This window comes from Cebidichthys violaceus, unplaced genomic scaffold, assembly GCF_023349555.1.
Source record: "Cebidichthys violaceus isolate CVI_PGR_0920_01 unplaced genomic scaffold, fCebVio1.0.p SCAF_6, whole genome shotgun sequence".
In the NCBI taxonomy this organism is placed as follows: domain Eukaryota; kingdom Metazoa; phylum Chordata; class Actinopteri; order Perciformes; family Stichaeidae; genus Cebidichthys; species Cebidichthys violaceus.
In genome coordinates, this window is record NW_027176816.1 from 13,959,334 (window position 1) to 13,986,624 (window position 27,291).

The window sequence follows — 27,291 nt, forward strand, 5'->3', positions numbered from 1 at the left end:
GCAGTAGAAACTCAAGTTCTCAACATAAACTCCAGTAGTTCCTGCTAAAAGTAAATTCTGAAATATATCAGTGATTTTAGTGAACCAACACTTTTAAGGACCAGAGCAGTAACATACAGAAAGTGAACTTGACCTTTTTGATTTTTAATATTTTTTAGCAAAATTCCAGGCATGTTTAAACATATGTATATGAATACAGATGTGAATGTTACTCAGTGGATTCTTGAAGACAGGAAAAAAATAAAAACATGAGACTTGATTTCTCTAAATTGGTTGATCAAATTTAGATAAATCCATCTTTGTTATTTGAAAACATTTTCTTCATTTTCATATAATGCATATTTTCTTTCATTTTAGAGACTGTGTGTTAACACTTCTAAAAGATCTGGAATGTGAGAATAGATAGAAATATGTGTTAGGATTCATGTATTCCTGATGGAGGTACACTGAAATAATACAAAAAAATCCACCCGGCACAAAGTCGGCTTGTTTGCTCTTTTTGCTCAAGTACAAAACAACTTACTTTACAACAAATATTTTTTCAGGTTGTCAGAGCGGCGGTGGGAAAGTGTAAAAGTTTGCGTTGCAGTTTCTTATTGTGTTGTGATTTGCTGGCTTTGCTGGGCTTTAACTTTCCTCCTTCTCCTGCTGTGGGTATATATACTGAGTGGATGTCTCGCCGCTTTATGTGCCCTCTTCCTCTGAGACATCGCCAGGTGAGTGACTACCTTTATTCTAGTGTCAGTACTAACATCAAGTACCAGAAACATTCTTTTTTAAGATAGTAAGATAATGCAGAAGTTCTTCTTTCAAACAGCTGAACTGAAATTTTAAATTGAATTGCAATCATGAATTGCATCATGTGTGCGTCAAAAACGCACACATGATGTGGTTTTGATTTTATTGTAAAGTACACTTCCTCTTTTTTATCGTTTCTTTTGTTACTTTTTTTTAAATAATTACAACCTAAATCCCACAACCATGCAGTCCTCTTCAGAACGAGGTCTGTCTGTTATACTTTTTCTTAAAGTTTGAGTTGCCGAAAACCATATTTCCTGTGGAATAACTCCCACTCTGAATCATTTCTAAGTATCTCAGAGGCAAAGAGGAGGTTTGGCACGGAGGTGATACGGTAAGCACAAATCTTACTGTTTTATTCCAAAACTTCAAATCATCTGACTGGGATCATTACAGAGTGGCAAAAGGAAACAGACTTAGAATATGTGTAGGATTAGAGAATGTGTTCAGTGAGAGCATACCTTGTGAATGTGGTCTCTGTGCAGTCGTAATAGTCCAAATATTTCAAAACATGAATTCATGAACAACGCGTACAAAAGTAGTGTCATGCACAAAAGCCTTCAGGGTGAAAAACACAACAGGTTTCATTTGTTTTTTGCTGATATTTAAGATGGGGATCTGACAGAGGAATAGTTTCACGCACATGGCAGCAGATTCTTTTTCTTATTTTCTTTTTAAATACACTAACAATTATAAAGTTGATCTACATGCTCAGTACAGTGAAATTAAAGTAATTAATCTGCAAAATACTTACAAAACATCAAAAACATTGTGTGTTATGGTCACATTTCATTGCAGTTCTTCAGCTGTACGTCAAATTGTAGTGAATGCAGGAAACAGTGAACATGTATCACGTGAGAACACTTGCCAAAAAACCCAGAACTCGTTTAAAATGTATTATCTAAAGCAGTGGTTCTCAACTGGTCTGGCTGTGGGACACACCATCACCCCTTAATGACAAGCCGCGACCCAACTTCTCAAATTGATTTAATGAAAAGATGGTGTAGTTTGAACCTGAGCTGAAAATGTCCTCTGCAATCGTAGTAGTAGGGAGCTCTCTTGTGCAGAGAAATTGTTCCTGTCAGTCCCCGTCCCACACATGTTTCACGTAAACGAGTAAAACTGCTTTGTTTATGTCTGTAGATTCGTCCATTTGTAATGCAAAATGACCACTTGCCTTAATTCGAGCTGTGGTCTGTTGTTTGATGTCATCTGACATGTCTTCAATTCGCCTACTTATAGTGTTATTTGACAGAGGTATAGTTTTCAGTTTATCCACTGCGGATTGATCCAACACGTCCATGTCCATGGCTGCAGGTAAGTAAGACATGTTTGTGATGTCCTCAGGTCTTGAAGTCGTCTTCGAAAGTACTCAACAGGTTTATCCTAGAGTGTTTTGTTTCCAAATGCTGCTTCAGTTTTGACGGCTTCATGCTTTCTTGTGCCAGAACCAACCAGTTGAGAATCACTGATCTAAAGATATGTCAATACAAAAATTGTGTTTATATTTAATATATTGCAATACATAAAAAACATGTCACATCTGACTGTTGGCAAGGAGCATCCAGCATACCAGCATAATAAGGGTCTTCTAATATTAAGTCCAGGTCGTCTCTGACGTCTTTGAAAGACATAATAGATGATACCGAATAATAATGAGAAAAATACATTTATAAGAATGAGGTGTGTTTTTTCTGACCTGCCTCTAATCTTTGTTTTTTTCTTTACTGGTTTTACTGGTAACTATGGAGCTTCAGGCCTCTGAGAATTATTCAAATGAAACAAGGTCTCTTGCGCTCTTTGTCTTAACTGGCAATGGACTTTGTAATGATTATTGTTTTGTCTTAACCTTTGTATTAAAATAAAACAAAATCCTCAGTATTATTTCCATTAGAGTCTCTGTACATTTATAAACTAAATGCTCCTTACAGGCCCAGGTGTCTTGTCTTGCTTGTGATGAGTGCAATACATAAGTTAAAACATATTTAAACTCTTCAAAAGCCCATATTTCAATATAACCAATGTGTGAGTCTGAGGATCATGCTATAACAGCCTACCGTCACAGAGAGGGGTGAGTCGACATTTAAGATATTCATGGTGTTGTGCTCGATTGTATATGTGAAAATTAGAGCTTGAGAGAGAAGTTCAAACCCTCGTACTTTCACATTTGGATTGTCCGCTTTGGAAACTTAGTCTGCGTTCAGACCATCTTTAGGCCCACACTGAAGACCGCAAATGGAAAATGGTGCTTTTCATGTCTCACTGTACCTGAAGCTACACACCCCCACCAAGGCGCCCCTTGCATTAATGCAGGACTGTCTCAGTCTGGGGAGCGCTGGGTTCCAGACACTTTTTGAAAATCCTACAAGCACCTCTTTTAAAGCATACTAATGTTAGATGTTCACCAAATATTTGACTGTGAGCGTTGTGAAGATCCTCTGCTCTGTCCAATTTAGTTTGAAAGCTTCATTTTTGCTGGGGTTGTTAAATGTCATGTAGATTACATGTAGCAGGAAATGTACACACACACACACACACACACACACACACACACACACACACACAGCAAAAATGGAAACTGAAATACTTCTCCACAAAAAAGAAATTTAGGCATAAACGTTCATTCTCAACCTTGGAAACCTAAATTTAAAAAAATATATTTTCAGGCCCATGTACTCTATCTATAATCCACATTCATCTTCTGCTGGGGAAGGCCGAAATATGTAGTTGAAAGCTCACGAAAAAGCCAGTAGACCTTGAGTGAAGTTTCCTTTTGTCAAACTCCTGAAATGCTCTGAACATAACAGAGGAATTTGATTTCAAATGGTAGTGGAGAATTTAGAAGACATGAACATACAGTCCAGTCAGCATCAACTGCAAATTCTACAGAAGCTGATAACAGCTGCAGTTGTCACTGATTCTTCAGCTCATTACCTCAAGATCACAACACAATGATCTCTTTTTCTCCAAATAACCGACGTGGTGTTCATGTTTCTCTAAGAGTATGACTGTCCCAAAGTAGTGATGGCGATATCAGCGCTCTTTAGATAGAACCAGAGGTGTCATGATGATAACATTCTGTGCAGGCCTACGTCTTTTTCCTCTTCCTCCTCTCATTTCAAATAATTTTATCTGTGCCTCTTGTTCTGGGGGCTGTGGGGAACCCTGGAACCCACTCTGATAGGCATGACGTATAAAAACCTGCTCACCCAAAACAAGGAGATCGTCATATTGTGGTCCTGAGATTATGAGCGTAGCACCGCAGAGAGCATGAGATAGTATTTTAAACATTGGATTTAAGTATCCCTGAAATACTACAGTACATAGTGTATAGGCTTCGTCAGGATAGAGCAAGAAAGTTCTGGATTTATTTCTCCATTCATTTATCAAGATGGAGACAGGTGTGTTTCAGAAAGATTCATCATCAATTTAGAAAAACTGAAATTTGCCATTTTAATATATTCATTTAACTGACTTACTTCAAACAAGTATTGCTAATTCAGTGTAATGTACTGCATTGCACATTATACATATCAATTTTGATCAAGTTCACTTTTAAATCTCCATTGCACTTTTGTGTACATTCAGAATGCATACTTAAAATAATAAAGCACAAATTCAGATTGGCCAAATTCAACTTTGGGACTTGGCCCCCAGATCTAATACAGACCTGTTTCACAGCCTTCAGGACTCTGATAATACAGGTCTCCAAGCTCCATCCTCTTAACAAACTGAAACAAATATTCAAGATGTAATTCTTTATTGCCAATTCAATGCTAATCATTTATTTATTTATATATCATATAAATATATATATATATATATATGATATGTATGGTATAAAGATTGGAGTGTTAAATTAAAGTCAAACTAAACTAAACTGTAACTGTAAAACTGTTACCTTGATCTGACTCAAAACAAATCAGACAAAAGACTCCTCCTCACAGGGTCCAAGGAGAGTTTCGTGGTCCTAAAAACAAACTACTACCACACTGAGAGCTCTGCTAACTCAGGTCAAACTTGAAACTTAAAGCACTGCAAAAGAGTACTTACATGTTTTTTTTCCCAGAAACAATCTTGATACCTTTTAATAAGTTGTATAAACACAAATAAACAGATAACTCATTAATTTGATAACATCGTCATTTTTAAATATAACCAGTATGAACTGCATTATTGAAGTCAAATGTGATGTGTATATGTGAGGAACACTTGATTGGGTTATTCGGATCAAAGACCTGAGAACAAGAGTCTCTTACACATTTAGTTTTAGAGTATAAATGTGATTGGGATGTGTGATTTGAAATATGGGAGCATGTGAGTAATAAACCCACACATCACAGTAGTAGCAGTATGAGGCATCTGCAACTTTCCAAACTCTAATGTGGCTGATTTCAATATCCAAACAAGAACTTATTTGAACACATTTGCGGCCGGCAGAAGTTGACTCACAGATATACCGACCATATATCAGCTATCGGATCAAGTCACTTTGTGTAGTGTTGTGACTAAAGCACTCCTCACTTTGACAAAATAGACACAAAGACTTTCATGGGCTTCTACTCGGGGAGATACATTCGAGAAGGAAAGCCAGAATGAGAGATGACAGTGAGAAGCCACAAACTGGGTGCTCTCACTTTCTACTTAATTTCTGTTTCTGTGGGGGTGTATTTGCACATATGGTGTTGGCTGTTTGGTTTATTGTATAGATGCACACTTCCCTAAAGCCTTAAGGACATCTCTGATGTAACAGTCAGATAGCTGAAAAGACAGAAACCCGCTCTAACACTTTACATGATCTGTAATGTACACAATAGCAGTAAGTATTGCATACTTCAGAGAGATCTGTCATGTCATATGAGCTTCTGAGGGCTTACATCCCTTCATGACCAAACAAGATTAACCATCATGGCTGCATGCTTTTAGAATTTGGGAGATGAAGCCGAGGACATGCAAGTAGATATCTCGTCTAGTTTTGAAGTATCCAGGGGCTGGTAGAATACTACGACTGTCACACTAGAAAATAAAGAATGGCTATGAAAAGTTAACCAACTTGTCAACGAACAGAAAATGTGAACAGAAGGTTCACTGCAGTAACCCCTTTGAAAAATAATGGACACATTTCTTGAATTGCTACACTCATTGCTTATCTTCCCAGAGAGAGGTCCATGTAGCTGTGATGTTAAGTACTGAGCAAGGTCAGGACGTGGTTAGCCTAGCTTAGCATAAAGAATTGAAACAGGGATCTGTCCAGAGTTAAAAAATGTGCCAAGCTCACTGATCTGTCTGTTTAGTCTGTACACAAACAGAGATGTAAAAACAAGTGATTGTGGTTTTAGTGGGATTGTAACAAAGTACTACTTCAGGAAAGATGCCATCTGACTTGGAAATACCATCCAGGCATCTTTGACAAACACAAGTCCCGGTTGCAGGTGACACATCACTGTGCTGCACAAAAGTGGAGCAGCGCTGTCTCCCACTCATTCTGTAGACTGCTGTGGTGATGCTATCAGTGTGTATGTGTGTGTGTGTGTGTGTGTCTGTGCACCTGTGAACAACCACAGCTATCAGAAGGCCTGGTACAGGAAATGTTTTGAACCACTGACTTTAATCTGTTCATGTTCTGGATGCTGATTGGTTGGAGGGTGTATATTATTTTCAGATAAGCACACAACTCTGATATTGCATTCTGACTTATTCCTCATGTTTTTTTTTTCATAATTTAACCTTATCCATTATTTTTCCAGGATAGTCCCATTGAGATGTAAAATCTCTTTTTTGAGGGGGAACATTTTCATAAAAACAAATCAGCAAAAGGTTAAAAGTAGCAAAAAAATGTCACATACAAGAAAACAGTATAACAAACAAAAAAAAGACAGCACATTGCATCAACCAATGAATTAGCAGCGTTTCGTTACAAGACCAATACATTCAAGATAATATTCAAAAGACACTACACATTATGGATCATTATCAAAAAAATAAGATCAAAGCAATAGTGACAAGGGCAGATGCTAAAAAGACATTTGACATGTATAAGGCCCTTTAAAGAAACATGTACCAATGATCTATTCTACGTGAAGATGAACTTGCATGCATACATAAAATATCACCATAATCAAATTTCTGATAAAAGCGTCGCTTGAATAATTTTGTTTTACCAGGAACTTCACCCTGAGTTTTTTGTAAGACACTAAAAGACTACAAGTTTATATCCTAGGAAAACAGGTATTTTCATGTTGAGACTCATTCAGTCATCTTATTTTTGACAGTAACAATCTGATACACATCATCAGCAAATCTTCTTTAATCTTGAAAAATACATAATTTTGCTTTTGTCAACATTTAGTAATTCTCAATTCACAGAGATTCCTCTGAACAACTTTAAAACCAGATTGCAGTTTAATTAATAATGGCACTTGCTTAAGATGAGGCAGAACTATACATAATGGTGTCGTCCACATAACAATCAAATGTTGTATTATTAACACTGCAACACAGTATATTAATATAAAAATGTAAATAAAATAGGACCCAGTACGGAACCTTGTGGAACACAATCTTGTGTAGGCCTACTTAAAAAGCTAGAAAATGGAACATCAACTTGGACATTCTGTGTTCTGTCGCTAAAATAGTTTTCAAACCATAGAACGGTTTTAGAAAAACAGTTTCTGTAACAAAACAGAGTGGTCAACGGTGTCAAAGCCTTAGGAACGGTCGAGGAATAATGCAGCACAATATGCATTAAGTCAATTGCATTCATGATGTTTCAGGATGATGTTTTTTTTTTCATAAACCAGACTGTAAGTCATTGAGGATGCATGTCTTGATAGGAACTTATTCGTTACCTATCAGCTGAAACTTTGACCTGAAATTTTGACCTATAGTGTGACTTTTAGGTTTAGCAATATTTGCAGCAGCAATTTGTACAAAATATAAATCTTAAGCATCAGGGCCAGCTGATTTATTCTTTTTTTTTTAAAGCATCCTGTACTTTAATAATTGCAAAAGTTGTAAAGTTCAGATCAAAAGGCAACTTTTATTCCAAGTCAGAGGAGTTTTGAGACATCTCTGTTTATGTTTGACATTTCCTTAACATAAAAGTCTGATTTAGCTTCATGTATCAGTTTCCTGGGTATCTAAAATGTTTCCAATCCGGGGAAATCCTTTGGATTTTTCTTGCAGTTGCACAAGCAAGATTTGGCTCTTAAATTATATGTTAATATAACATCTAAAAATAGTAATTTAAAATAATAAAAGGCCACCTAAGGTTTAGAAATCATACACTTTTGCCAAGTCACATGAATAAAAATGTGTATAGAAATGCTTTGAAAGGCTTACAATGTCCTTGTCGTCTAATATGTGGTTTTAGCTTTGGAAGATTATGTCTCTCACTGCAGTGATCACTGACGTCTTTTGCAAATACAGCGGAGGCTTTATACCTGTGTGGGGTGTGAGTTAAAAACGAGTCAATCCTTACAAACCAGCTCATTGTAAGTTTGTGACTGGATTTGGCTGCACATTTTCAGATAACAAAAAAACAGAAAGGTTTGCAATTTTATGTGAGTCAGTTCTTTTCATGAAAAATCCAAGAGTGAACGAAACATACTGTACATTTAGGAGGAGGAGGCTTAGAAGATGTTTTAGTAAGATTGTTGATGGTTGACACTGTCTCTGTTTATTTTGCACTGCGTTAAAATACACAGTGCAGCTACCTGATAGCAACACCCAATGTATAAAAGAGAGTGTTGGGGGGAATGTGATTGTCTCACAATATTTATATGCAGAAATTAATTACATTTTTATTGACATGTCACAGCCTGCTGGCTACCTTAACCTGACTCCTGACACAGTGTTAACAGCAGATTGTTTGATATATCAATGCTATAATATTTCAATTTCTGCACATAAATTATTACTTCTTTAGTATTATAATTGGTCATGATTTCTCCATGAGACTGGTTTTCAGTTCCACGACAGAGGTTCACTTCTTACTGGGGTGTATCGCCATGGTAACTGATGCTGAACACCTAAACTGCTTTGAAGCAGGTTATGTTTGAGATTAGAGATCAACTTGTATAAAAGCACCGCCTACTGACCAATCACAGATCGGTACCTGGATTCTTAGATAATACACAAGTACGAAGACGTTAAAGTCATAATTCAGACTAACAGCAGCACAGTTTAAACAGACAAATGCAGAAAGGACAGCTGGCAATAAATCACTGACTGTGTGAATGTGTAAATGAACAGATTTATAATATCAATGCTTCATCTAGAGCACTATAGATCGGACTATAATTTCATGTGTGTATTATATTAAGCTCATGTGTTGCAGATGTATTCTGATGGCGTGTGACAATATTTTAGCCGTATTCCTTCATCTGTAACTCCGGCGGTGTGAAACAGACAAATCAGTATATATTCTCTCATCATATATGCATATCATATATTCATTATGTGTGAGCCGTGTGTTGCAGTGTGACGTGTTGGAGTCCTGTCTTACAGTCACAGACTGGATGCAGCGTTACTCTGCTGTGGTTACTTTAATGTTTGCTGTGGGTTATTATAAGTTATGGAAGGAAACCTTCTTACCATGAATTATGTTTTTATATTTATTTGAATTGTTACCAAGTCTGTTTCACACCAGCGCCTAACGGCTGAAAGAATAAGAATACATCCAAGCAACACATTAATTTAAGAGAATAGACACATGTAATTATAGTCAGATCTATCGTGCTCTATATGAAGCAGTGATATTATGAATCTATTCATTTAAACACATATACACAGTCAGTGATTTCTTCCAGCTGTCCTTCCTGAATTATGTGTTTATCTTCTACGTATTCCTCTGATATCATAGTTTTCTCTTTATTTGTAAAATGCGCCGCTCTGCTGACAGCAGACTTGTCCAAGGTTGTGATTTGTCAGACGCTGCAAACACCGCCCCTTTAAGTGAACGTGCTCACAGCGAGATTGGAAAAACTTGGTGGGTTTATTGAGTTGATAAGCATCTTTGTGGGACCGCTTAGCAGGATCACAGTTCTTAGGGTTAGTTAAACTGGATAACCAAAAGATACCCTGGGTATGTTGAACTCGCTTCGTACTACAGGCCCCTGGTTAAAAGTCCTTTGTTTGTTTGACCCATGAACCTCCCTTCTCACTTATTTGGGAAGGTGGCCCTCTGAAGTTTTTTTACTAATCAGTAACAAAAGGCTGGAAATGGGGAGCAGCGATAGGCACTTTTCTGTTAAAAATAGATAAAATAACTAGATTAGCCAGCAGCCCCCAAACTGCAGGTTTATAAAAAGTATGTATACATGTTTTACAAGTTGCAGCGTTGTGAAGCATTAATGTCACTTCTGTCACTGCAGAGATGCCAGAGACTTCCTGTGAGAGAGGTGGCCAAGCTCAACCACAACATGACAAGATCAAACTGAAGGAGCCCCGCCCTGCTACACCTCCTCCTCCTCAGCCTCCTCGTCAGACTAGGGACCCCTCAGGAAGTCAGGTTGACATCATGAAACACACTTCCCAGATCATTTGACTCTATCATGAAAGACTGATTAAGGAAGCACTAGAATAAAGATACGTTCTAGAAACTTCTTGAAACAGTGATTGTTGTATTGGGACCTGTAAAACAATTGACAGACTTTTGAATTTGCAGACTTGTGACTTGCAAAACTATGACCTTGGCTCAGTTTTGGAAGAATGCATTAAATATGTACAACCACAACTCCTTTCTTTTAGGTATAAACAACACTGGTTTAGACTTGTTGCTCAAGTCAAGCACAGATGGTCTGCCTAATCTCCAGGGGGGCATATATGGTATATGCATATAAGCCACTTAGGAGCTATACCTAATTTATTTTGGGCGTATTAACATTAGATTTGTCCCCGAAGACTAAAACTGCCAGAGTTTAACAAGTTCAAGGGGTGTGGATTATGCTAGTAATGAAATCTCACAAACACGCTCCTCTTCATGACCATCAGTGATATTTATCAGGCTGAAATGAGCCACCTACAACAAGTTTGTCAAGTTAAGAGAGCTTGTAAAGGATACAAATTCTATCATGTTCTTGTATGAGGCCCAATTAACTATTTAAAAATGTTCACATCATCCACATGTTGACATTGGTGTTTTTTGTCCTTCCAGAGTTCCAGTATGGAAGGCATAAAGCAGAAGCAGCAGAGACCATCGGTGCTGCGTCAGGTTACCCAAACAGCTTCCAAACGACAACATGGTACGCAGACACTTCAGTATCCTGAGCAACAAGCAACATCATTTTTCATCAGTTTTCTTATCTGAATAAGTCAACTGAATACAGATTTTAGGACCATTTTCAGCATCGATAGTGGCAGAATTGTTGTTATATGTATTTACAACAGATCAAAAGCCTGCCTCAATGCTTTCTTCCCCTAGTGCATCCAGAAAATAGTACAGCCGTCTCCGTTTGCAAGGAAGAAGTAGTTGCTGTCCGTCTACCCCGATTGTCTTCACCACACATGGGCTCCTCTTCCAAGCAAAGTCATCTTTTTCTCCCCTTGAGCAGAGAAGAGCCAAAGCAGAGCTCCGTCCAGGCCAGGCTTCATGATGGGTGACTTTCTCACATTTACACTGAATGACTCAATGCATCATAAGATAGCAAGATCAGTTGCCATCTAATTAATGGGTTGACTAAGAATATGGTGTGATACAAATTTTTAATATATCTTTATCATATATAATTAAAGTTTCCTTATTTGGTGAGATTAATTAATACAGATTCAGTTATGATGGTGGAACAGTTGACCAGCTGAAGGAGTCATGGGAGTTTTCTCATCCATTTTACATGTGTTGTGGACTTAGAAAAAGCTTATGATCCTGTCTGTTAGGGTATGTGGTAGGGGAAGGAATATTTCTATCACTGCAATCTCCTCAAGAAGTCAAACACTATCTCAGTGGGCATTGGGCCACATCAAGGTTCAGCCTTTTCATTGATTCCGTTTGGATGGAATCTCAACGTGCAGACGAGACGTGAAAGTGTCCACTTCGATGACCTCAGGATTGAGATGGTTCTTTGGCACTAGGGGGGCAGAGATGAGTGCCAGCAACTGAACTCTGCTGCAATATGATTTTTTGTCACTGCCCCAAGTGAAGCACTTCTAGTATGTTGGGGTCTTGTTCACTATTTAGCGTAAGATTGAATGGTTGGTCATTATTCTCACAACCAGAGGTTGCTTGTCAGAAAAATTCCACAAAGGTAAATTAAAGTGTTAAAAAAAACAAGGAATGCTGGATATTTTCTGGGTGAGGAAAGAAGCCTGGCTGGCCTGCTAGTACTTGAACCCACTGCTAATCATTGACCACCAACATCCCCAAGATCTGTGCCATTTTTGCTGCAGAGGGTGAAATATATGGAAGCGATAAAAAAGGAGCTTATTTTTCACTGTACAAACATCTTCCAACTTTTGGCTCAGCTCTTTCTCCAAAGGTCTTCCCTTGTACCACACAAGTCTGAACATACTTCTGTTACAACACGAGTAGATGATATCACTGACACATTTCTGTTTCCGCCAGCATCCCTGAGGAGAGCAGTGCCCTGTTTGTGAGTGGACTCTGTCGCTGGCCCGGCTGTGACGTGATGTCTGAAGATTTCCCTAGTTTCTTAAAGTAAGTTGACGGCTGTATACTACATTCATGGTGTGGCATATTTGAGAACGGTTATTTTCAACTTTCTGGAGGTACAGATTAAGTTGATATCAGTAAAGCAATGTAACAATTACCTAACAATCATTATTTGTCTCTTTAAAATAAATGTATCTGCATATATGCTGCTCCATCTCACCCAGAGTAAGATGTACAGTACTGAGTCCAGTGCTCAATCCTGGCAGCACCATTCACTGAGGATACTATGAACACAGAACGTTTTAGATGCCATGTAGTTAGGAGGCACTTTTTGAGTTTTAATGGAACTAGGCCAGCACTTCCATTTGCTCCCAGTGTTTGTGCTAAGCTAGGCTTCATTGAAAATGTTGTAATTGAGTCGTTGTGAGGGCCCAGTAACTGCACAAAGCACCTCACAAGTCCTGTGAGGTTGCCAAGTTTCTGTTTTCCAAGAATAGGACCAAAGTGGGTCTTAAAGGACGGGCTACCCAACATACAGTTGTGGTCAAAAGTTTACATACACTTGTAAAGAACATAATGTCATGGCTCTCTTGAGTTTCCAGTTATTTCTACAACTCTGATTTTTCTCTGATAGAGTGATTGGAACAGATACTTCTTTGTCACAAAAAACATTCATGAAGTTTGGTTCTTTCATGACTTTATTATGGGTTAACAGAAAAAGTGACAAAATCTGCTGGGTCAAAAATATACATACAGCAACATGAATTAGCAATTTTGGTGACTTAGAAAGTTGTGTCAATGAAATGAGCTTCATAGCATTGGCCTCTTAACTTCTTGTGAGTGATTATGAGTGACTACAGCTGGTGACTTCTCTGAGGCCATTTAAATAGGGCTCATTGGATACAAACACCCACAAATGCTACAATGGGAAAGTCAAAGGAGCTCAGCATGGATCTGAAAAAGCGAATCATTGACTTGAACAAGTCAGGAAAGTCACTTGGAGCCATTTCAAAGCAGCTGCAGGTCCCAAGAGCAACAGTGCAAACAATTGTTTGTAAGTATAAAGTGCATGGCACTGTTTTGTCACTGCCACGATCAGGAAGAAAACGCAAGCTATCACCTGCTGCTGAGAGAAAATTGGTCAGGAGGGTGAAGAGTCAACCGAGAACCACCAAAAAGCAGATCTGCCAAGAATTAGAAGCTGCTGGAACACAGGTGTCAGTGTCCACAGTCAAGCGTGTTTTGCATCTCCATGGACTGAGAGGCTGCCGTGCAAGAAGGAAGCCCTTGCTCCAAAAGCGGCACCTTAAGGCTCGACTGAAGTTTGCTGCTGATCACATGGACAAAGATAAGACCTTCTGGAGGAAAGTTCTGTGGTCAGACGAAACAAAAATCAAGCTGTTTGGCCACAATGCCCAGCAATATGTTTGGAGGAGAAAAGGTGAGGCCTTTAACCCTAAGAACACCATGCCTACCGTCAAGCACGGTGGTGGTAGTATTATGCTGTGGGGCTGTTTTGCTGCCAATGGAACTGGTGCTTTACAGAGAGTAAATGGGATAATGAAGAAGGAGGATTACCTTCAAATTCTTCAAGATAACCTAAAATCATCAGCCCGAAGGTTGGGTCTTGGGCGCAGTTGGGTGTTCCAACAGGACAATGACCCCAAACACACATCAAAAGTGGTAATGGAATGGCTAAATCAGGCTAGAATTAGGGTTTTAGAATGGCCTTCCCAAAGTCCTGACTTAAATCCCATTGAGAACATGTGGACAATGCTGAAGAAACAAGTCCATGTCAGAAAGCCATCAAATTTAACTGAACTGCACCAATTCTGTCAAGAGGAGTGGTCAAAGATTCAACGAGAAGCTTGCCAGAAGCTTGTGGATGGCTACCAAAAGCGCCTAATTGAAGTGAAAATGGCCAAGGGACATGTAACCAAATATTAGCACTGCTGTATGTATATTTTTGACCCAGCAGATTTGATCACTTTTTCTGTTAACCCATAATAAAGTCATGACAGAACTAAACTTCATGAATGTTTTTTGTGACAAAGAAGTATCTGTTCCAATCACTCTATCAGAGAAAAATCAGAGTTGTAGAAATAACTGGAAACTCAAGAGAGCCATGACATTATGTTCTTTACAAGTGTATGTAAACTTTTGGCCACAACTGTATATGAATGCATTAGGAAAAACAATCCAACATCTTTAAATGATTCTAGAAGTACCATAAATGACAAAACTATACTTATTTTTTTTTGTCATTGTTAATATTGTTAATAACACATTCTGAAAAGTTTACAACCAATTTGATTTTAAAAAATGGCTTAATCAACATTATACAAGTGCCGGTTTGTTAAAGACCTCCGAAAAGTTTTTCCTATATTGCTGCCCTCTGTGGTGATTTATGTTGTGTTTCACAGATTGTGCATAATGTGTACTTCTAAAACTCAGATACATTGAACACTACATAACTCACATTAAAAATGCAGTTCCATCACAGTCATAAATGCAGACAAAAAAGATGAATACATTATCAGGATATGGAATTCAGAAGCATGATTGGCAGAAGGAACTAAACTTCAGTCCACCAATCTACAGTTAGTGTCTTGTATCTGTGACCAGATGGGAGTATAGAGGAAGGTGTTAAGACGTGATTTGAGTTAATGTCAAGTTAAGGCAAGGCAGAGATGACTGGTTAGGGTTGGGGCTACATCTGGGTTCTGGTTAAGTTAAGGAGACACATATATGGATGGGGGAAGACTTAAACACAACATCAAATCTGTCTCTGTACTGGACACTAATAGATTTGAATTTCTCATCTGATTTTTAGGTTTCATGGCAAACAAGTGTACTTCTCACAAACACTGGACAACTAACCTTGTACTATTTTGTGTTCTAGGCATCTCCATTCTGAACACAGTTATGGGGACAGAAGCATTGCTCAGTGGAAGGTCCAGCAAGATATTGTTCAGTGCATGGAAAGTCAGGTGGGCAACTTTTAGTGGACTGCAATTCAACATCTTCTGGCAATACGCTTCATTGGCCAATCAAAAGCCACATTTTTGTTAGATGTCTTTGTAACATGAATGATGTATTTCTACTAATCTTTGACAATAGAAGAAATGCTGATGATTGCTGAATGCCTCTGAAAATATTTTCTTCAGATGAAAACATTTTTTTACACGAGGCTATTTATGTCTTAACACCTGCTAAATGAAAGCAAAGAGACTAATGGCAATAGCAATAGTTGTTAGTACGGTTCAGTTTAAAATAGCTGTATGTCAACACTGTCTTCTAACAATCAAATGCAACTATTCTGTATTAGTAACTGCAGAAAATACTGTGAGGTTCATAAATTAAAATAAGGTGTGGAGGTCTATCCTGTCTCATACTAGGATTTAGTTGCCTGACTTTAACCTAAACTTAAGCATGCATAGACTGCCGTACATTGAATAAATACTACAGTAAATAGCATAAACTTCATATATGATGGACAGCGTGCCTGCACTTCCTCCCAATGTACTAAAGTGAAGCCAAAATATCAGAGCTAGAGTTTGCATGGAGGGTGGTAGGAGGGTGGAGCTGAAGTCACCCGCCCGCCAAAGTCAATTAGGAGCCAAGCACAGCCACATCTTGTCAAGCATGTGCCACCTAGCTATCACGTTAGCGCCACAGTAGCTGTTTGGCTAGACAGACACAACAACTAACCATAATATCTCTATGAATATATTTATGATTACATAGACTTGTGACGGTTAAGGACAGTGAAAGTTACATCCCTCTTGTACAATTCCTGAGTCTCCGGCTCCGCGCGTACCTCTTCACTCAGAGCAACTTACAATAATGATGACTCATGTTTCACCACTTTTTAATGACTAACAAACTCTGTGAGTCTTGAGTCATAAAATCACTTATTCAAGCTCAATTTGATGTAAATTTAACCATGGGCATTCTCTTTTTTCAGCTCATCCTGGAAAGACAGAAACTCATTGCGATGCAACTTCATCTGCATCTCTCTGAACGCAAACACACTGATTTGGTATGTTGGTTCCAATCGCTCTTTGCTTTCACCTGTTTTTTCAGCTTTATTTGTCTGATAAAAGAAGGGTTAGTATAGCTTGAAGAATTTTAAGAAATCTTGAATATTTAGTAAAAATTCTTGATTGAACTTCAACCTGGAAAGAAAGCAAATTGAACTGTTCATGTCCACCTCCATCATTGCATGCTGAAGGCAGCTTCTGAGTGGCCATACAGTCTTCCTCTGTTCCTGCCCCAGCCCCAGGTAACAGATGGAGACAGAGTGCAACAATGGGGCATTAAACATCTGGAGGAGTTGTCCCAGCATGGCTACAGCATGGCTGCTGGTTCTGCTCACATTCTCCCAGGTAACACACTTTTTATGGAAGTTTATTAATGACCAAACACTAAAGCAAGAAATAAAGCAATACCCACTCAGATTTTTTTGTTGTGCCACATTCTGAGCTCTCGAATGTGCACAGATGTGCTTACAGATGTTGACTATCATGATTCAACAGCCACATCTGGCCATTTAAATCATACAGTTTCGTATTCATTACGTTTTCACTAAAAACTGATAGAACACATTTCATCATTAGATTAGGCAGTTGAAGTTTGCATAGAAAGGATTTCTAATTAGTGTTGACAATAGTTAAATTAATGTCAGAATTCTATATTTATATGTTAATAGTTCTTATTTCTATGAATCCTCCAAAGTCCCAGGAGCTAATATTTTTTTCATCTTGTGCAAGATAATAACATACAATAGATATGAGCAAGTTAGTATCTTGAGCACACTAGATAAAATCTAAAAAGATCTAACCTTTCAACTTCACTCTGTCCTAATTCATCTGACACTATACAGTATATAACTTCTGATAACTTATATGATTGTTTGAGAAAGCAGATAGAAAATAAAAAGTAAAAATTCTAAATTCTAAATTAAATCCATGAGATTTGTAGCTACAGTACTCTTATCAATTTCTAACAATTTGTTATCTCAATCTTTAAATTGAAATGTATGTAATGTAATGTAATTTTTTCAAATTTTGAGTTTCAAACTACGCCTGAACATTATATTCACTGCTTTTCATTTATATGAGACTACACTAAAGTTTCCCACCAACACACTCGTATTTACAGAAGGATAGTTTAGAAGATCAGATGAATAATCATAATCTTAATCACATATGTTTGATGACATATCATTGTTGTTGTACAGATTTGGTCCCCAGTATTGAATGTTACAAATACAACAACATCAGACCTCCGTACACCTACGCCTACTTGATAAGATGGGTGAGTTTCTTTTATAAGATGTTCTATTATTTGTTAAGCTTGTTTTTTTATGACCGATGTACTTTGGCATTCACTGTTGATTTCAGAGAGCAGACTTTACACTCTTTAGGAGGGTTTTACAGTAAATTAAAAAGTTACTTTTTGGATCTTTTCAAGGTAACATCTTTAAATATATTCAGATACATGGCTGGATTAACCTTTCAAAAATGAGTTTGAAGGTCTAGTGTGTAGAATCCGGTGTCATCTAGTGTGTGTGTGTGTGTGTGTGTGTGTGTGTGTGTGTGTGTGTGTGTGGAGGGGGGGGGGCAGCAGGCAGCAGCATGCCATTGATGCAAAGCTGAGTGCAGGTTTAAATTGGACAGAATGATATTATGGCTCAAACTAGGGAAATGATGCCTCAGCTGAAAGTAACCGGATTTGATGCATTCTAGTTCTGCTACACACTGTTGCAATGGTGGCTGATCTCTATATTGGATGGCAGTTCCTGTCACATCTACTCAAGTGTGTTTCTCACTGTGTCTGACTGTTTGCAGTCTATCCTGGAGTCTCCAGACAAACAGCGCACTCTGAATGAGATTTACAACTGGTTCACTACCATGTTCTTCTACTTCAGACACAACACTGCTACCTGGAAGGTTTGAACTACTCAGATTACACATTCACTCTGATACCTGATTAAATGATATGCATTACACTGTTGGAGCCTTATGGCAAATATTACTTGCTAAATCATCTATGTACACTGAAATGCATCTGCACTGTTTTTTTTCTTAGGGCTCAGTCACGTTGGGAATATTTCACACTATATTAACTTAATTTTACTTACATTTTTACAGTTGTTACATTATGTTGTCATGTTATTATTCAAATACAAATCATGGTCTTTCTACTAACATTAACCAAGTAGTTTTGTTGCCTAAACCTGACTGATGTTTCACGATGTTACCTGATGGCAATGTGTGTTGCTGCAAGCGTGAAAATAGGCTGATATGAAACATATTTATGAAACGTATTTTTGGATTGGAAACGTTGACATTCAATGTATCAGTGATTTACAGAAACGTACAATGCCAAAAATGTCTGGCGGTGGGTTGGTACAAATGCTTCTACTAATCACATATTCCAGAAAAGAGCAAGAGTGTGTGGTGCTCATTGCTGGCTGTTCCTCAGGTTAGGCAAACAGTTGACCAATCAGAGCTCTGGAGGCAGAGTTAAGAATGGGCTCGTCGTCTTGCTACATAGATAGCAAGCTACATATTTAAATCCATTACAAATTTCAACAGGAAAATTGTAATGAGTGCAGATGAAGCCTAAATTAAACTAGAAAATGTCGCAAGAAATTTTGACAGTGTGGCTTCTACTGCCCGAAGACGTCGCAATGTGTGTATATATATATATATATATATATATATATATATATATATATATATACGTCGATGTTACCGGTAGTATTGTTGAGGTTTGATTGAGATATCGCTTCTCTCTTTTCTGCATTTTAGATTCATACTCTTGAAAAAGTGAAACCAATGACAGACAGACAGACAGAGAGAGACTTGCATAAAGTCTGGATGACACACAAGTGCGTTGGCACAGAATAATTTGCATAAAGTCTTCTCTGCATTTTAGATTCATACTCTTGGATTGAATCTTGTGTTCGTCATGGACAGTCCACAAATGGCTCCCGTCATTTCTGTATTGGAGATATACATCTTTGTTTGAGCAGGGACGTGCGGTCAGGGGAGGCAGTGCCTCACCTGTCATCATGAAAAGTAAAAAACAAATAATGATAAAATAAAATAAAAATGTATATTTCTCTACTGATCTGTGCTATAAATGTAATTTATGTATGATTCCAATCATTTTTATAATCAAAATCGCTGAATTAGCGCATGTCCTGTTCAAACAGAGAGGAGACATGCAAGGTGAGGCAGTGACGAGCTGTGCCTCACCTCAGATTGCGCAATCCCTTACAAACAGGGTTGAGCGCATGCCTTTTGCTTTCTCATTGTTTGTCACCACTGTAATATTTGTAGACACTTTTATTATATGTCCTTTCTTTCCATAGAATAGGTACTGTATTTCACGTATGTGTAGAACATATTTAGTCCTGCTGATCTGACAGAAACCGCAGTGAAAAAGCACACATGGGAGGCAAACACTACCTCAAAGAAGGGAGCGTGCGAGAGCCCACGGCTCAGGTTTATCGCGTCAAGCTGCACAGAGCAGATCAACCCAAACAAGAAGTCAGACACCGAAAAGGGATAGAGCATCCGGTAATTTTTCAAAATAAAACACTATGTGCAGCCGGATCATGGCGCACACGCTCCCGGTGGAATTATGTAGTTTACCTATGTGTGTGTGAAGAATGCTGATATGAAATATGAAAAACAACCAGTAGTGCAAGCTGCCAATTGAATGGTGATTTAAGCTACTCTATTGGGTTCATAGATTTGTAATCTGACTCTGACAGAGTCAGTGCCTCATCAGCCACAAACCTCACCGCACGTCACTGTATTTGAGATATATTCCTTTGTTTGAGAAGCCTTAGGAAATGATGGGAGCTAATGCTCCCATAATTTCTGTATGAACCTCATTCTGAGCTTCATGTTAAGATACAGTTACTCTATGGGGCTGGGTGGGTTAGAGAAGAGGAGAGGAGACATAATCAGAATGTATGAAACACACAAACAGAGGTTATTAAATCACAATTATTCCAGTTAGATTTCACTCTGTGGGGCTTTTATTTTGAAAGAGTTGGACTAGGTGGAGCAGAGAGGGGGAGAAGAGACATGATCATAATGTTTGACACACATAAACAGAGGTTATTAAATGACAGGCTTCATCACAAACATTTCAGTTAGAATTCCCTCTCTGGGGCTTTTATTTTGAAATGGGTGTGGGGTGTCGGGGGGGGGGGACAGAATCATAATGTTAGATAAACACAAACAGGTTAAATGACAGGCTTCATCGAAAGCATTTCAGTTGGAATTCATTCGGTGGGGCTTGTATTTTAAAATGGTGTGTGTGTGTGTGTGTGTGTGTGGGGGGGGGGGGGGACCTCTAAAAAATCTCCAAGACCTAAATGACTGTATGAGAAAGAGACACACAGACAGAGAAAGAGAGAGAGACACACAGAGAGATAGAGTGAGAGGAGTGTATGTGCGTGTGTCTGTGAGTCTGTGTGTTTATCAACATCACTAATTAGCTACACCTGTGTCCTTGCAGCCATTTCAAGGATAAATAACTGGGAAACACCTGTCAAACAAAACCTAAAAAAAACCATAACCGTAGTTCCTATTGCTCCGATATTAATACTGGAGAGGAAGGATGATTTGAAGAACAGATCCTGTGAAAATCGTGTCTGTAGTGTTAAAAATGTGAGCTCCAGCGCAAGTTATCAAACTGGTACCGTCTGCTTTCTTTGAGAAATTAGTGGTCTGATTTAACATGGAGTCTAATGGAGCAGTCGGTTGGAGTTCATGTCGCTCTGTGGCTCTTTGAGCCAAATGTGTAAGTCCGTTGGATTCCATAGACACTTGACTGCGGCCAGCACATTTCCAAGCTTTTTGGCCAAAAATGGTGTATAAAGAGTACAAATTGTGGGAATGGGAGCAATTTGTTTGGAAAAATCACAGAATATTTTCCTGCTCTGATCCACTCTGACAGTTATGGCCTCACTGTAGCACTTAACGAGCTGCGCAATACACACCCATTATAAAATCTGAAATGGACCCAAATTTTTCCTGAAACTTAATCTGTGACTTCATGAAAACTGTGCTAGCTATCAAAATGTCCATTTGGCTCAATAACGTCCATTGTTTTGTCTACGTTTTAAACTTTTAATAATTTTTCTACGTTAAAATATGGCTGGTCAATACGGGTCCAAAGTTAAGTGTTTTTTAGCTCTCTTCACGCTGGGCGAATCTCTCAGAAAAGTCATTGCACACCATTCCCGATCAGGCCGCAAGTTTTGGTGTATTTTTTGCGCAGGTGTTGGGAATGCTGTGTGAGGAGGAGTGCGCCAAACTTTTTGAGATATGATTATTATTATTAAGCTCGATGGATTATATACAGTGTGCTTTGGCACAGGCAGTTTTACTGCTTTGTGCTACAAAGCCACACTGAATTAAATTTGGGTTTGTCAGATATGTTGAAGCTCTCAGAAAAATCGGAGATTCTCGTTCATAAATACAAGTCAGCAGCAGGTATCACGGTAACTCCTACATGACTTGAACACAGCATTATGGTTAACCTGACAGGAAGCTATAGGGTTTAGAAGACATATGGACTTCATTTGGTTACACTGTTAAAAGCCATAGTCTTGCTGCCTTGTGATTTAGTCATGTATTAAGTGATAACAACAACAAAAAAGTTTCCATCTATTGACAATACAATGTCCCTGTTCCAACCAGAATGCAGTGCGGCACAACCTCAGCCTACACAAGTGTTTTGTGCGGGTGGAGGGAGGAAAGGGAGCTGTGTGGACGGTGGATGAAACCGAGTACCAGAGGAGGAAGGGACTGAAGTATCACAGGTATAAAAACTCAGGAGTCAGGAGTCCAGTGCTGTTCATGGGCAGACATTTGGGCCTGGAAGTGCTGAATTTGGTTCACTCCTGTTTCCTCAGCCAAAGCAAAAGATAATGAATTTCCAACTTCCACAAGACAAGGAAAGACAATGAAAGGAAGGAGAAGAGTTTGTAGGAAAGGAAAGGAGAATGTAGGGAAGAAAAAGTGGAGCTTAAAAAGAAATAATACTCAGCAGATTCTAATCCAGCATCAAATGTCTGCCCATAGATAGAAACATCAACAATGGCTATAGTGATAGCACAGTTAGCCAGTGCACTGTGTGTCAAAATAAGTGTGTGTGTTTGTGTGTGTGTGTGTTTTTAGGGACTGTCCTGTGAAGTGGCTCACCTCCTACCCCCGTTACTGTCCAGAGGACCCCTGAACACCAGCAGGTGAAAGCACTGAGCTACTCCTTTAGTCCAGGAGCGAGAGTCCCAATCACATGGAGAGGTGTACAGAACTGCATGAAGAATTATTGAAATGCCTGTTTTTGTTTTGATTTATTTTCGAATGCCTTGTTGAATACTTCTGTGACGTTTGTTACATCAAGATGTTTTGTACACATACTTGTACGACAGCAGTTTTTGTACTCACCGAGAAGTGTTGGAAAAATAAATGAAACTAACATTTGTGTGTGTCTGTCTTCAGTCTGATTTTAAGCATTTATGAACTGATGAATCCCGTCAATGTAGGCCAGAGGTCAGACATTGTCAAAATATGTTCACATCACCTCACACAAGCCATCTGTGTGCTGAACAGAGAACGTCCTCCTAAACTTAGTTATCTGCTTTTATTGTTTTTAGATCTATGATCTTGATTTTCACAAATACAGTTTGAAAATGGGTCATTTACTCTCTGAACCCACTTTTTTCCTTTCCCACAATCACCCATGTAAAAAATTCAAAGGCAACTGCATTACCATATATTCTATGACATGATTTAATACTGAAATATATATGTGGTGTATAGAGTTACAACAAACTGTCATGCAACTTTATTTGATCAATTAGCTATGCGATATTCTATATTGTTCTTAAAGGCAACAAATCCCAGGAAAATACTAAAACCTTCTTGAGCTCTCAGCTCTGAGCACATTGGTTTCTTCTGAAGACATAAACCTAAAAAAAAAAGGATGTTCTAAAACTTGCCAAAAAGGCGCAGTCATTTCCTAAAGCAGCTGGTCACTTTAATTCGTAACAAACGTGGCTGGATGACATGTAGTGTTAAAGAGACTAGAAAGGCGCTATACAAGTACAAGTCAATTTACCATATTTACCCAATTTTACTCAAATAATAATCATAATTAAAGCTGCAAGCAGCATTGATCGGGCCCTCGCAACTACTCGCACGTCGAGGATACTGGCAGGACTCTGGTTGACGCGGTCATGCATTTCTGTGACTATCATACAATGCGTGCACGAGTTAGATGATATTTCTGCGTCGACCAGCAGCGTAGCAAGATCATGTTGCCAGGCATTATGCCTCAAATGTTTTGAGTTTACTCCGATGCAATCATAAATGTAAGCCTGTTAAGATCATTAAGAAAATGAATGTGCGTGAATGCGCTTCAGTGTTTGTAACATAACAGACTTGTCAGTTTACTGGGTGCAGTGTCCTGCTGATTGTATTTGGACTCACATGAAAGTTAACAGAACAGTAGTGTAATTTGCTTTTACTTGAACACTTTAATTTAACACTGTTTTCATTTTAAGCTCTTCTGTAACTTTAGATTGTAGTGTGAAGCATTCATTGCAACATTTATTCTGATTCTCGAGTAGAAGCTCTGGACTGATCATTTATACTAATGCCCACTGACATGGTTTGAGAACCACTGTTGTCTAACTTTTGCTCTCCAAGCATCTTAGTTTGCACATATTTAGATCAGAGAAGTCTTTTTCTGATGGTGTGTCCACAAACCCTTTTATTAAGTTCAGTGTTCGGGCCGCTGTAATTATAGAATCCTGCTTACGTCCGTGGTTGCCAGTAGGTGGCGCTATGACTATGAGTTAATATTGGCATGCAGATGTCCTAAAATCATGACAGTAATCAAGCATGTCAACTTTGGGACAGTTTTGACAAAGTACAGTTGAGTTACAACAGCTTGATGGATGATGGCGAAACATGTAAAATGGGCGCTACACCAAGTCCATGTTCGAAGAATTCTAAAGCTTTTAGTAACTTCTAATCGCAAAGGTCTTTAGATTGTTCTGACCAAATTCTAAGCTGATCTGATTAATTACCTAGGAGGAGTTCGTAGTACAGCACCTGGAAATGGGAAAAATACATGAGAAATTCATAGAAAATTAAAAATGGCTGACTTCCAGTTGGGTTTAGAGCATGGACCCCGAAGACTTTTTTTTAAGTCTACATGTAATACACCTGCTTACCAAATGTTATACATCTAGGTGAAACGTACTGCGAGGGCTGCATCATCGAAATATTGTAGGGGGCGCTATCGAGCCGAGTTGCCACTCTGAAGCATTAAAATCACATCAGATAACTACATTCAGGATTTTAAATGTGTGTGACAAGTTTGATTTTGTTTTGAGTATTTTTAGCCCCTCAAAAAGACCTTTGTTTTTCATGGCGAGGAATGCATCGCCACGGCAACGGCATTTCACGAAACAACAAGCTTTGAGTAACTTTTAAACACAAAGGTCTTTAGATTGTTCTGACCAAATTCTAAGTTGATCTGATTAATTCCCTGGGAGGAGTTTGTTAAAGTAGAGCACCTGGAAATTGAAAAAACGACACTAGAAATTCAGACTAAATTCAAAATGGCTGACTTCCGGTTGGGTTTAGGGCATGGCCCCAGGAGACTTTTATTTAAGTCCACATGTGATACATGTGCCTACCAAATTTTGTTAATCTATGTGAAACGTACTGCGAGGGCTGCTTCGTCGAAATTTTGTAGGGGGCGCTATTGAGCCGATTCAGCACTCTGATTGAATAAAATCATATTATATAACTACATTTTGGCCTTGTGATCTGTGTGTCAAGTTTGCTTGTGTTTCGAGCTTTTTTAACCTCTCCAAATGACCATCGTTTTTCAAGGCGAAGACTGTGTTACCACGGTAATGGCGTTCGACGAAACGTCAAAAGCTTAGAGAACTGGCATTATGAACTTCTTACATTTGTGTGGAACAAATTTGATGTTGATCTGATTTTCCAACTTAGAGAAACAAGCCAAAGTATAAAGACTTTAACTTACTGTTGCCAGTAGGTGGCACTATGACTACGATTCAAAATTGGCCTGCAGATGTTTTCAGGCCTGGAGTCTAATCAAACATGTGAAATCTGGTAAAGATCTGATGATGCGGAGTCGAGTTACATCAGTTTATTCGTTCATGGCGAAGGATCGAAGTTCGCCGAGCCGCCACGTCGCCGCCCTTCGATAACTTCTTACAATCTTCACAATGAAGCATTATCAACATCTTAAGGCTTTTCTGACAAAACATTAGAGGGATCGGAATAATCTGTGAGGAGCAGGATGTCAAAGTACAAAACTTACAACTTCCAGTTGCCACTAGGTGGCGCTATTACTATGATTCTAAATTGTCATATACATGTGTTCAGGGTCAGGATGTTATGACATATGAGAAATTTGGAGCAGATTCGGCAATGTACAGCCGAGTTACAACAACTTCCTGTTTCATGGCGAATGGTGTTTTTTTGCCGCCACGCCACGGACACATAGTTCGATAACTTTTTGATCTTTGATTATCGTTTCACTGCCAAGGTCTCAAGAGCATACTGACCAAATCTGAAGGCAATCGGGTTTAATCTCTAGGAGGAGTTCGTTAAAGTACGCCGCCTTGAAACGGTCCAAAAACTTCATAAAATTCAAAATGGCCGACTTCCTGTTTGGTTTAGGATATACCTCCTTTTGACTTTTTTGTACGTCCCATCACGTTCCACATACCTACCAAATGTCATACAGCTAGGTGAAACCCAAAGTTGGGGCTACTCTGTAGGGGGTGCTATCGAGCCAAAATGTCATGCCGCAGCTGGACACCCCAATAATACTGGAATTTTCACCACGATTGAATTTTGTGCCAAATTTCTAAAGATTCCCAGTATCCCAAGCACCTCCTTTTTGCGATGAAACTGGTACGATAATAATAATAATAATAATAATAATAATAATAATAATAAAAAACATTAGAATAACAATAGGTCCTCCGCTCCGACTACGTTGGTGCTCGGGCCCTAATAATAATAATAAAAAACATTAGAATAACAATAGGTCCTCCGCTCCGACTACGTCGGTGCTCGGGCCCTAATAATAATAATACCCCATAGAATTTCAATAGGGCCTTCGCTGGCCCGACGTTCGGGCCCTAATTCTTTGAATTACATTAGGGCCTTCGCCCGACTTCGTCGGTGCTCGGGCCCTAATAAAAAACATTAGCAGGTGACACTGTGAGTATTAGTGAAAATTAGCTAGTAGATATCCTCAGGCCATGAGTGTTATCAAGTATGGGAAGTTTAGGACCGTTTGGAACAAGTTACATCAGCTTTTTTGATGGGAAATCACGTAAATTAGCTGCCCGCTACGGCTAAGCCTTTCAACCAAACGTAAAGCTTTTAATCATTTTTAATCTCAAAGGTTCTCAGATTGTAGGCTACTGACCAAATTTGAAAAGGATCAGACAAAGTCCCTAGGAGGAGTTCGTTAAAGTATAGCGATTACAAATGGACAAAAATCTATCAAAAAATTACACAAAAATCAAAATTGCTGACTTCCGGTATTCTTTAGAGCATGGTCCTAAGAGACTTTTCTTGAATGAAGTTGATGAAAGTTTCAACCACACTGGCCAAACTTCTGATTTACTTGACGGCCATGTAGGGATTGTTTTCCTGGAGTCTTCTTCAAACATTGGTTTAAGTGTTTAAACTGTGGCCTCAATCAGAAGAAAGAAAAGTTTTTAAAAGTTTGAAAAATAAATCCACCATGGAATCTGTTCTGCCGCTCTGGTGACTTTCGTGAAATGGCTA

The 27,291-nt window shown here is 38.6% G+C and overlaps 1 protein-coding gene across 3 annotated transcripts; it reads left to right on the forward strand.

Moving 5' to 3' along the window:
* The first annotated feature begins 632 nt into the window (after nucleotides 1-632).
* On the forward strand, nucleotides 633-22,924 carry foxp3b (forkhead box P3b). Of its 3 annotated transcripts, none has more exons than XM_068733218.1 (12): nucleotides 633-716; nucleotides 10,173-10,309; nucleotides 10,955-11,042; nucleotides 11,222-11,396; nucleotides 12,359-12,451; nucleotides 15,309-15,396; nucleotides 16,374-16,448; nucleotides 16,641-16,794; nucleotides 17,649-17,725; nucleotides 18,259-18,360; nucleotides 22,138-22,259; nucleotides 22,618-22,924. In XM_068733218.1, exons 2-12 carry the CDS (start codon nucleotides 10,175-10,177, stop codon nucleotides 22,673-22,675), a joined length of 1,167 nt encoding a protein of 388 aa, XP_068589319.1. In that variant the 5' UTR covers nucleotides 633-716; nucleotides 10,173-10,174; the 3' UTR covers nucleotides 22,676-22,924. The 3 variants fall into 3 exon arrangements, with proteins under 3 accessions (XP_068589319.1, XP_068589318.1, XP_068589320.1); XM_068733217.1 differs by lacking the exon at nucleotides 633-716 and adding an exon at nucleotides 1,087-1,132; XM_068733219.1 differs by lacking the exon at nucleotides 633-716 and adding an exon at nucleotides 1,087-1,132 and having other exon boundaries at nucleotides 16,686-16,794.
* Nucleotides 22,925-27,291: the final 4,367 nt, after the last annotated feature.